Source organism: Sinocyclocheilus anshuiensis, unplaced genomic scaffold (assembly GCF_001515605.1).
Source record: "Sinocyclocheilus anshuiensis isolate Anshui unplaced genomic scaffold, SAMN03320099.WGS_v1.1 scaffold13, whole genome shotgun sequence".
Classification (NCBI taxonomy): domain Eukaryota; kingdom Metazoa; phylum Chordata; class Actinopteri; order Cypriniformes; family Cyprinidae; genus Sinocyclocheilus; species Sinocyclocheilus anshuiensis.
The window spans coordinates 3,480,203-3,492,365 of record NW_015538026.1 but is presented as its reverse complement, the minus strand read 5'-3'; the positions used below and the strand labels follow the sequence as shown (position 1 = coordinate 3,492,365).

The window sequence follows — 12,163 nt, the reverse complement described above, 5'->3', positions numbered from 1 at the left end:
GGGGGTATTTTGAAGAATTCTTCAAAAACTATTCTTCTGTGTTCAGCAGAGGAAAAGAAACTCATGTTTGGAACAATTTAAGGGCGAGTACATTTCACTTTCATTTTTGGAACAAATAAGTTCCCAGGGCTGGATTCATGATAAACAATTTTGTTTTTAAATGCACAATTCAATCTTTATTATTCAGCCTCTTTTACACATTACTCTCCCAATTCTCACCTTAAGCATGGCTTTACTCATGGCAGCCAATTTGTCACTGGTGTAGTACTGGTGGTGCAGCAATGGATGATTAGCCATCTTTCTCAGCTGCATCATCACATTGCAAAGCTCCCGCTCTGAGGACAAAGAGAAGATAGGAATTGTGGGACAGACGATCGGAGTTAGAAAAATGGTTTTCAACATTCCCACTTTGTTTTTCAGATCCTCCAGCTTAGAAGGAACATTTTTTTGACAGCCCCTGTATAATTTCTCAGATAAATCTGAATACAATATAGGCAAACAAAAACACAGAGTGCAATACTCCTAGACAGCACATTAGCATATAAAAATGAATAGCACATACTGTCTCCATTCGGAGTCGTCTTTAGTCTTTTGAAAAGTTTGTCATACAGCTTCTGCTGGGCGTCACTCATGGGACACATTTCAATACTCTCCACTTTTGGTGGAAGCTGTTTCAACACCTAGAATGACATTTGCAAAGTCACAATCAGGGTGGGAAAAAGATATATTGGACATATAGTAATTTTCAGTACAGAGGAATGATGTAGATAAATTTACTTTGATGGATCACTATTTCTGTGAGATTTTCTCAATAATGAATTTGATCAGATCATAATCACAGTGAAAAAAAGTGTCTACCTCACTCTTGACTCGTCTCAGAATGAATGGCTTCATGATAAGTTTGGCCTGTGCAATTCTTTTCTTATGAAAACTGCTTTCTTCCTCTGATGACCTCTGAAACCAAGCATATGTGCAGAAAGTGAGATGGCATTCTGTCTATAATGATTATTGTGTCCTTAAAATGGATAACATTTAGATACATTTCTGAAAGATGGCACATATAGTATTATAATTAGACGTAATCTGCGCACTGTCTGTACTAGGGATGTCAACGATTAATCGACGATCGATTAATTGTCAATAAGAGATGTAACCGATTAAAGCTATTGATGGTCGATTAAGCAATTTAGTTTTGGGGTGTGTGCGGCTCATGCGCAAAACACGTGCAGCAGACATGAAGAAGCAGCAGTGACGGGGACGGAGCTGGGTGTTTTGCGCAAATAATTCACTAATGTACAAATTACACTTTTAATGTGATCCAAACTTTAACAGTACATTAAAATAGAAACACCAAAGTCCTTTAACATGGAATGGAATAGAAATGTAGTAACTAAGTCATGTTTAATTATAATTTCCCCCGGTTATTGTTTCATATCGGGCTCTGCGCATTGACAGGACTGTGGGACACGAGCAGGACAGAGCCCGTCTCTTCTCATATCTTCAGGTTTTCTCCCAATATTCCGAAACAAATGACACCGTTTGTAAATGGTCAGAAAATCTAATTTAATATACATATAAAATTCATTCCTACAACTTGTTAATTCGTTCCTACAACTTAATTTGTGGCCAAAAAAATGTTCATATGAGCAAGTGTGTTTTGCCGTAGTTACGTTTGGGATCATTTTATTTTAAATGGCGATAATGTCAATAGCAAACATTGCGATTGTGTTTTAAAATACAATGGAGCACCATGAAACCATTTAAAAAGGCGCATTCAGTGGTCTCTGTGACAGGATATGAAACTAGGGGTGCTCCGATCAGGACTTTTGAGGCCGATCACCGATCGCACAAAGCAGTGTCTGCCGATACCGATCCCAATCTTTTTAAAGCCTTGTTTTTATCATTTATAACTATTTATAGTGATACTCCAATCAGGATTTTTAGACATTTATTCAGGGACTGAATTTCATTTTTGAAAATGGGGGGAATTCCCCTCTTAGGTGACTCTTGTGAGAAGGGAAGCAGCACGGACTGTGCTTTCACACAGGAGTCCGCTACTGATCCGTGGCTGTTTACCACAAACACAACATTTATCCATTATTTTGATTTCAAATCCAAACAGTCACTGAAAGCAATTGCAATTCTTTTTTTACACAGTACAGCAATACTGTAAAAATAAACATGTAAAAATAAATCTTTTACAGACATGTTTAAACAATAAATATAAACAACACATTATTCAATGCTTTTTACTTTTGCATTTACTTATATATTAAGTTGCTCAAGCAAGTGGCAAAACATTTAAACTACTTTTCTTACGTTATCACAAGCTTACCATTGACAGAAATAGTCAGCTCTACTGCCTTTCCTTTTGCATTGAAATCTTTATTACAAGGAACTTTGTTTTCCTACCTCCACGAGTGCCATCTATTATTGCCTTGTTTATCTAAAAGTGCTCTTTTCATTTAAACCTAGCCAAAAAGCCATATGTGTTGACTGTGAAACAGTAGACTTTAATAATATGCATTTATGGTGTAATTACTAAATTTTCGTGTCAAGCCATGTTCATTTTTACTGCAAAAAAATGCACTGTTACTTTAATTCAGCGCTTGCAGCGGAGCAAAATTATACTCGGTGCAGAAACAATCTCTACACTGCTGCAGACGCACCGCTACTCGAACGCACTGCCGGACAGCAACAGTGTGCAGTGTGCACGCTTTATTAATCCGTTAGCATGAGCGCAGAAAAAATACACGCCACATTCGCACTGCAAACGGAGTAATGTGAATCTGGTATTATGTGTGTGCGCTGCAAGTGTGCATGAGTGCACGGTCTCCAGGAGAGCACGCAAGCGCTGAATGGTTAAACACTGGCAAGAATTAAAAAAGTTATGCAATTTATAAACTTTAGTGACGATGTGGCACTGCCTCGATTGTGCAAGTGACAATTCCTGTGTCAACTGTGCAGCTCGCTTATAGACAGACGAGATGTGGTGATTTGAAGACATTTGCGTATTTTGAGAGAGAGCGCGCGCAGTGATTGACTCATGCCGTTTGTTAAATTACATCTCACACAAGGTTTTCAAATTACTTTATAAGTTAATTAAGAAATATGAAAGTGAGTACCTCACCTACAGCATTATAATTATTTCACCCGGGCCGGACAGAGACTGAGACGGAACAGCTGCATGTCATGCCAAACCTCTCACGGCAGGCGCGTCATCAGCTTGAGATCGTTTTTTTTGAGATCGGCCTTTTTAGAGACCGCCGATCAATCATCCCAAAGCGATTATCGGCCGATAGTGATCGGTAGCCGTTCAATCGGAGCACCCCTATATGAAACAGCCAACAATAGCCTGCATTTAAAGTAAAATTATCCCAAACATAACTATGGCGCGCTCTCTTTATTTTATCCAATGATAATCACATCTATTCATTTTACAATCCTACTACTAGCCTTTTATTTAGACTAAAAAACCCTTTCATTTGGGTGAGGAAGCTGGCTTGAGTACTTGAGTGGCATTTGCACATCCTGTCATACCGGTGACTATATGCCACTGCAATAGAGGCACTTTGCAGTATTAAGGTTAACGATTAATTGATCGCTAATTTAAACGGCGATTGATCATTTGAACGATCGAAAATTGACATCCCTAGTCTGTACCGTAGAGAACATTTTGGAGATCTGTGAGGTGCTGCTGGAGAACATGGAGGGCATGATGAAGTTCAGGAGGGACATGAGCTCCAGCAGGTTGTTCTGTAAAGGCGTTCCTGTCAGCAGCAATCTGTGCTCAGCCTGTAGACAACAGGTATAGATGAGTACAACTTTACTACCCTTCTCTTCATTAAGCACTTCCCAAACTAGCCCAAAAGAGAAAAATGGCAGTGAACAGCATTTCTTTAAATCATATTTACAATGTTTATGATACATGTGTACTGACATTGATGGCCATGAGGTGGCGGTAGCGTTGAGAGTTCATATTTTTCAGCATGTGGCCCTCATCAAACACTGCATACTTCAGCCTCAGCTTGCGGAACAGACTGCGGTCATGGTCATTCCCTATTGTGAGATTGTAACTAATACAGATGAAAGAAGAAAGGATGAACAGGCAAGTGTTAACACCACTGAATGCAAGTGACTTACATAAATACATAGTCAGGGCAACAATATAAAAGTACTGTAAAACAATATGGTGAGCCATCTTATACTTACGTGGATACTATGATGTTGAATTCAACTAAGCCACTGAGGATGTCTTGTCGCAAGTATCTGCGATCTTCCACAGACCCTACAAGTATAAACACAAAAGAATAGAGAGAGGGGGAAAAAAAGGATTCTGTATTAATATGTATTATTTTGCACTGGGTTCTGAGACCACACTGAAAACCTGGGATTCAAAATCTAATTTAATCTTTCAAATTCGTTTTACAAAACAAAAAATTGTATTTTTAGAGCATAATGTGCTTGCCTGAAAACTAACTCACCATAGTAAATAAGAACTTTAAGACTGGGACACCAAAGACCCAGCTCACGAACCCAGTTATCTGCGAAGAGAGAAATGAATAATCAAGCAACAATATAGGGACAAGTTTATATGCTACAATCCCACTGAAATAAGTCTCTTACCCAGTGTGGACGAGGGTACGGTAATAAGATGAGGGCCCTTGATTCCATTTTCATACAAATGAGCCAGGAATGAGATGGCCTGAATAGTTTTACCCAGCCCCTGTGGAAAGATCAAATCACTTATAAACAATATCCGTGATAATAGTCCTTTGCTTAAAAGGAATCAGAAACCTTCTTGGATTTCATGCCTTTGAAATCAGTATGACAGTGACTCACCATTTCATCTGCCAGGATGCCACTCAGCTTGTGCTGGTGTAGAAGAATCAGCCATTTCAAGCCGATCAGCTGATATGGCTGGAGTTTGAAACTTAAAGAAGTCAAAAACAAGAAGTAAAAAAAAAAAAATTGCATAACCCAGACCTGCCAACCTTGGACATTTTTTTTTGAGTACCATCAGCATGGTGGGCGGGGGGTGAAGTGGGGGTAAACCGTAACGGTTTAGTTAATTTTTGCTATTTAGTTATTTTTTTAATGCAATTTAAAAAAGAAGAAAAAAAAAAACACTCTAGTACACTTTAATTAAAACTCCAGTACACTTCTGTATAGGGCTGGGCGATATGAGCAAAAATTCATATCTCTGTATTTTTTGGCTGATTTGCAGTATATGGTAGCCTATATATCTCGGTATTTTGTATTTGGATTAAACAAATAAAGTGAATGTAAGCATGTAGGCATATATTATGTGCATAAAAGGGTTAAAATTACATTACATTGTAACATTGTAATCTAAAAACAAAAATAATCCTTTTAAAGCAGAACTTAAAGTTACTAAACTAAAAATGAAAATAATAAAAAGCACAGACTAATTGAGTATAAAGGCTATTTTTATTACCCCATTACACTTTACAGTTAGTGCTATCATACAAATACACTTACTTGTAGGTTTAAAATTCTACATGTGTCACATTTATTGTCCAACTACAAATATTTCAGCAAAATGTATATTTTAGTCAGAGTTATTGCGCTCCTATTTCATTGAGCTCTGTCTGTTTAGCACGCTCGTTCTAAATGAAGTCTGTGGAGTTTAGCGGAGAATCGCAAAGCAAAAGCTCATGCACTTCTGACAGCAAAATGGAAATATTTCCATGGCTTTTTTAACATTTACAGATGGAGAATATACCTGTGAAATGTAAGTTATGCAGTAAGGAAAACAGCACATCTCAAACACATTAAACAGCACGTCTCTGTCAGCCTCACACACAGCCTTTCTGTCAGAGCATCTGACGGGGCGAGCGCGAGCCGCTTTGAACTGAAACTATAAACTATAGGCTACTAGGAGAGAAATAAAACGCAGAAATTATTTAAATGCAAAAAAACAAACAAAAAAAAACGCTCTGACTGGTTGAACTCTTCATCTTTTTCTGTTGCTTGTTTTGAATACTGCACGTGGACAGAGGCGTCACTAGATTTTTGCGTAGTTTAGAGTGACAAATCGTACCAGCGTACTTTGAGGTCAAAATGCGTACAGGTTGGCAGGTCTGCATAACCTGACATCCCAGGTGTGTATAATGAGAATAGATAAACTCACTTGCGGTTCAGGACTTTGGGTTGCTTGATGGAACCCATGCCTGCTTCTATGACCTGGGTAACATCTTTAGTCATTTTCTGTGCAATCTTCTCACATCTTCCCATAAGGTCTCTAACCACCTGCCTCTCCTTAAGCACGACCTTGCAGCCATGTACCAGCTCTATAGACAGGCCATTATCCTTATAGAACTGCTCTTTCTGAAAGAAAAGGAACAAAATTAGCGCTTTTCCACCATGGGCCGAATGGTTAATGTAGCTAAATAGTACAGTTCTGTACCAATTAGGGCTTGCTAACATACTTTTTGTTTGTTTTTCCCAATCGGGAGTTGCCACGTCAGACAAAGCCTTTCCACCAGTATGGTTCACCTGTCTTGTCTACCGATAACTAATGGCACTGAATTCAGTGCATAGAATGGTTTGGAATATCCCCATTTTGTTACCAAAACATTTCAAAATAGTGTGACAGATTTTAACACCTCATTTAAACAATTAGATAAAACCCATCAGTGGGCATGAATACAAACCTGACAAATATGAATCACTGCCTTCACAGCCAAAAGAACTAATCCCCTCTGAGCACTTCAAGAGTCATTCAACCACAATAACATAATTCAGAGTGACAATTAACATGGCAGTGCAGATTGCACACATAAGATTCTTACCACATCTTTCCAAGTGTTGAAAGGCCTCAGCGAAATGATCTTCTGGGCTTTTTTGATTGAGCAGCCAGATATTAGAGCCAGCTCATCTAGGGAAGCCTCTTGGAGAAACTGAATGATCTTGTCCTTGAGATTGCCAGAGATGCTGTCCTCATCCTCTGAGTCCAGATCATCAGAGATACTCTCAACATCACTGTCAATCTCCTCTTCATCCTCAGAGGCACTGACATAATTTAACAGCAATTCATCGCCCCTCTTCCGCTTAAAGGATGTGTTTTTGGTCATGATTTTGCTGACTGCTGATTTTTGTGTTTTTGGAGTAGACACACTAGAAACTTTTGGCACAGGAGACGGTACCGCTGTCAGCCATCTTGACAGACTAGACGAGCTGTCAGGCTTTTGTGAGCTCTTGTCCTTTTTTCCCCTGGAGTGAGATGATTTCGACTTTTGCTTTCTCTGATCCTCTGGTGAACTTGAACCTGAATTTAAAGTGATAAGGCATAGATGGCTTTAAATCAGATCATTCTCACCTTAAAATTTCTATTTGGACTAAATCTTCAACTGTAGCTGAAATGCAGTAATAATCACCTGTTGATGAAAACACAAGCAGTGATCCCAAGGCATTCTCATAGTCCCAGTCATGCTCTCTCAGGACATCCCTCAAGACCTGTTAGAGAAATTGAAGACACAGACTCTCCAGAATATCCCAGTACTCTTGCATCAGTATAGATTTCAACCTCTAGCCTACCTCTTTTTCAATATCAGGCAGTTTCTTTTTCAGCTTCTTCAACAGAGCCTCCTGCCTCTCTCTGCTTGGCTCTTGACTCTCCTCATCATCAGAATCTTCTTCCTCATCCTCAGATTCCGAAGCTGAACGCTAAATCACAATCAACAGCCATTTAAAAAGGAGTTCACCACATTAAGGCCATGGGAAAGATGTTGGGTCTAAAAACTTTGATTCAAATGGATCCCTCACCACAATTTTTCTCCTCTTCGTTGGCTGATTGTTATCATCTTTATATCTCGCTTTGCCTTTCTGTCTGCCTGAATCTGCATATATAAAACAGTTTTGATTTGAATTATAAGTTATAATATTGTATGCAAAAATGTTCACGCTGTGATTGACCTATGAGAATTGCAAATAATAAAAACAGCCTTACCGTCATCTCCATAAACCATCAAACAATGTGCTATAGCTCCCTCCAGCGTGCTGGTGCTTTCAACTACCTGTCACAATATAAAGTAACACAAGAGCATAAAATCTACAACGTTCACCTTAGGGGTGGGCGATATGGCAAACGTATCATATCACAATTTTTTTTCAAGAAAATCACAATTCTATCACGATTCTTTGTCATGATGGTTTTACTATTTTGCAACTTGTATGAGCAGTACAGCCCAACTAATTTCCCGATTTTAAAATCAAAGCCTTATTAAGGTAGCAAAATATCAAATAAAAAAAGAATGACAGATATTTAGGACAAAGTGGGTGAAGATAAAAATCTGCTTTATTTTTCAGGTAGAGTAGGCGTATTTAGCAGTAACATTCAAGAAATTTGATAAAAAAATATATAAAAAAAACACTTCACTGTATAAATTATACATTGACTCTTATTAAAGCAACTGTATTTAAGTTCTTCAGTCAAGAGCAGCGAGTGATTTTTCTCTGTTTTTATGTTTTATTAACATTAACGGGACAGTGCAACCAAAAATGAAAATTCTGTCATCATTTACTCGCTCTCAAGTTGTTTTAAACATGAACGAGTTTCTTTCTTCTGTTGAACAAAAGTTATATTGACGAATGTGGGTAACCAAACAGTTGCTGGTCCCCAGGGTCTCAATATTTTTTCCCTACTATCAAAGTCAATGGGGACCAGCAACTGTTGGTAACTCACATTCTTTAAAGGTGACATATTATGCCCCTTTTTACAATATGTAATACAAGTCTCTGGTGTCCCCAGAATGTGTCTGAAGTTTCAGCTCAAAATACTCCACAGATCATTTATTACATAATTCTGAAAATGCCTATTTTGAGTGGAAGCAGAAACAAGCCGTTTTTCGGGCCTGTGTCTTTAAATGCAAACGAGCTGCTGCTCCCCGCCCCCTTTTCCAGAATAGAGCTGCGCCTTCACAGCTGTATCTGCTAAAAACATCTGTTTTGGTTCTGATTATCATGTTTATCGCGCTGAAATCATGCGTTTTAAACCATATTAGTTTAAACTTCTGATATACGGTTTTCTGAGTGCACACATCCGAAGCACATGGACAGAAAGCTGCTGTCACAGCATGCGAGTACTAAACTAAGTTCTCATTCACACACAAGTTTACGTTAAAACACATGAGTTTACACATTTACACATGAGTTACAAAAACAGTCGGTTATGCCAGTGAAAGTAAACAGCTGGGAAATAAATTGCTTGTTTATTTTAAATATATGTGGCAGCAGCAATATGCAGTAGCCAAAATAAATCAATAAATCCACCGCTCTCTTGTCTCCTCTGAGGCTGGGACTCTAAATAGTGTTCTGTGCTCGTCTGTGCAGCCAAAGACAGAACAGTTAGCATGTTTTGCTCAAACTTTCGCCATGGCATTAGAGATGGTTCACAGTTGTCGCTTGCGAAAACTCAAAATGACGGTGCCTTGAGTGGAATTTTACAGATTAAGGGGCGGTAATATTATAATGAGATCCCTTTGCGACGTCACCAAGGGAGCGAAATCAGACGCATTCGTTTTCTCAGACGCTTGCAGAAAAAGGCTTACCAAAACAAAGTGATTGGGTTAATCTTTTCCACGTTCCTTGGTTGGTAGATGCACCAGGGACCTGATTATAGCACTTAAAACCTGGAAAAGTCAGATTTTCATGATATGTCACCATTTAAAATATCAACTTTTGTGTTGAGCACAAGAAAGAAATTAATACAAGTTTGGGACAACATGAGAGTGAGTAAATATTGAAAGAATTTAAATTTTTGGTTGAACTATCCCTTTAATGACAAGCGGCAGCATGTTTGCTACAATTAGTCTGCTGTTGCTTTAAGACCTGCACGCATCTAATATACAGGCAAATATCTGTTTTTCTCTCGACTGTTTACTTTCACTTTAGACATAACCAACTGTGTTTATATGTAAACCTTGTGTATTTGACCATATTAACTAGTGCTGTCAAACGATTAATCGCATCCAAAACGAACGTTTTTGTTTACAATAATGTGTATGTACTGTGTATATTTATTATGTATATATAAATACACATACATACATATATATTCATTCATATATAATTTATATTATATATAAATACAAGTATTTTATATATAAACAAAACATTTTTCTTAAATATATACATGCATGTGTGTGCATTTCTATATACATAAGAAATAGTGTACTTTTGTGATTGCAAAGTGCAGTGTCCCGTGAGCGTAACTCGACTGCTGAGTTAACATTTGATGTGAATGTATGTCGCGTTGCACAGTATTGAGATGGCAGCGCCAGAACAGCAACTGATAGAATGTGCACTGTAGCACGATAATACGCTATTTCTTCAAAAGCAGATTGTGGAGACATTTTAATCATCCACGATCAAAAATAGTTATATCACATACCTCTAGTTCACCTGCTTTAAGTATTGATGTTACATCAATGAGAAACTCATTACCTCAAATAGATCTTTCTTGCTCTTCTGAGGGAACATCTCTATTAGTTTGTTGATTTTGTCCTCCATATCCTTGCTTATCTGGTGCTTGGTCACTGATGTTGTATCCCTGTTAAATAACTGTATGCTATCACTAGATACAGACTAGAGAGTGTGTTTAAATGTGAACATTCATATTTGCAATGAACTCTCATAATGTAATCAGTAAGCTTGATATCTAAAGAAAATGTGTGGAGTAGCAAATGTGTCCAAGAGAAGACATGCTGCAGATTCACTTCTGATAAACCCATAGTCTCGCTTACTTGCCCGTCCTGACAATTTTGTCATCGGTAGAAACATCCTCTAATGCATGTCTTGATGCCTTGCCTGATGCACATCGACCATCTGTCTTTCTTTGGTGGGCTGGAAACAGAAAATTCAATACTGAATCAAGACATTTTGGCAGACAATATCTTGTGACTGCATCTTTATAACATGACAAATACTACTAGTATGTTGTAAATGGGGTCTGATATACTGGTAAACAAAAACAGAGAGCAGGTTATTTCGAGAATCAGCGTCAACCCCATAACAGAGAAGAGAAGAGAAATATCTTCCCACTGGCCACCTACACTGAGAACCTGGTAATGGGCTTAACATTACTGATACAGTACAATACACACTAGCATTCCATCTCTTATCAACAATCACAGATAAAAAAAAAATGCGTTTACGGCACCCGGCACGCTGTCTAGGTAGAAAGCTCACTAGATTCTGAGAAACATCCATCATGAACGCTGAACAAAGCCCCGGCTGGGAAATGGTAGTTTTTTTCTTACCACGTTGATTTTCCTTATCGGAGTTGGATCCGTCCGACGATTTACAGTGACTGTCGGCTGCGTTGTCCCTTTGGAAACGGAACCGGTCTAGGTTGAAAAAGCTCATTTTAATAACAATATTTTCTTTTATGAGAATCCTCTGTCTCGCGCGGTCTTACATCGGCCGGTGATGCTCGAGCACTTGATTGTGTTCGATAATAAATACTTCAGGACAGCATCATAACCCCATCGATATATGATATAAATACAACACTGAACTGCGTAAGTGACTCGACTATTAATTCAATTAAATATTTAAGGTTTAAATTCTTTATCTTTAAAGACAGCGGTCATTTCTGAATACTGCACATAACACGTTCCCGCCACCGACTGGCAATGCGTCATTTCCGCTTTTGAGCCAATAACAACACAGCGGCTTTTTCCCTTTAAATTGCCGGTCAGGATTTTATAAATATTAAACTTCACCATTTTACAGGTACAATTATTTAAAATAGAAAGGAAGAAGTATATAAAATATACTAATGTGTATACTATATAAAAGTGTATAAATGAGGAAAGCTAAATACTAAATAAATGTCAAAGTGTATTCTAGATAGGTAACGTTAGATAGAGTCTGTAAATTTAGATGTTATAGTTATAGTCTGTAAATGCAAAAAGATTAAAAGACGTCATCAAAACTTTTAGAATACTTTTGAAAGAATTTATTAAAATCATCTGGAGAAGTGTTTCAAAGGCTACAGCAGTGCATTCACATAGGCTATCTGATCGTTCTTAATATATAGATTTTTTAACAATATGCTAGCTTTTCAGTAAGATTAATGGTGACTGAGGGAGTTAATTACCTTGATGAACAGCAGTAATTTTAAGAATAGATAGATAGA

The 12,163-nt window shown here is 37.9% G+C and overlaps 1 protein-coding gene across 1 annotated transcript in view; it reads right to left on the bottom strand.

Moving 5' to 3' along the window:
* LOC107679902 (SWI/SNF-related matrix-associated actin-dependent regulator of chromatin subfamily A containing DEAD/H box 1A) overlaps window positions 1-11,666 on the bottom strand; it is a 15,574-nt gene extending 3,908 nt beyond the window's left edge. Inside the window, exons 1-18 of the mRNA XM_016475625.1 lie at window positions 11,283-11,666; window positions 10,767-10,866; window positions 10,468-10,573; window positions 7,973-8,039; window positions 7,789-7,862; window positions 7,561-7,689; window positions 7,401-7,479; window positions 6,816-7,291; window positions 6,155-6,351; window positions 4,843-4,933; window positions 4,627-4,726; window positions 4,485-4,544; window positions 4,213-4,288; window positions 3,941-4,076; window positions 3,664-3,795; window positions 859-954; window positions 563-680; window positions 220-335 (exon numbers count right to left, since the gene is read on the bottom strand). Coding sequence (XP_016331111.1) covers window positions 220-335; window positions 563-680; window positions 859-954; window positions 3,664-3,795; window positions 3,941-4,076; window positions 4,213-4,288; window positions 4,485-4,544; window positions 4,627-4,726; window positions 4,843-4,933; window positions 6,155-6,351; window positions 6,816-7,291; window positions 7,401-7,479; window positions 7,561-7,689; window positions 7,789-7,862; window positions 7,973-8,039; window positions 10,468-10,573; window positions 10,767-10,866; window positions 11,283-11,388 — 2,259 coding nt within the window. The 5' untranslated portion in view covers window positions 11,389-11,666. The remainder of the gene's footprint in view (window positions 1-219; window positions 336-562; window positions 681-858; window positions 955-3,663; window positions 3,796-3,940; window positions 4,077-4,212; window positions 4,289-4,484; window positions 4,545-4,626; window positions 4,727-4,842; window positions 4,934-6,154; window positions 6,352-6,815; window positions 7,292-7,400; window positions 7,480-7,560; window positions 7,690-7,788; window positions 7,863-7,972; window positions 8,040-10,467; window positions 10,574-10,766; window positions 10,867-11,282) is intronic.
* Window positions 11,667-12,163: the final 497 nt, after the last annotated feature.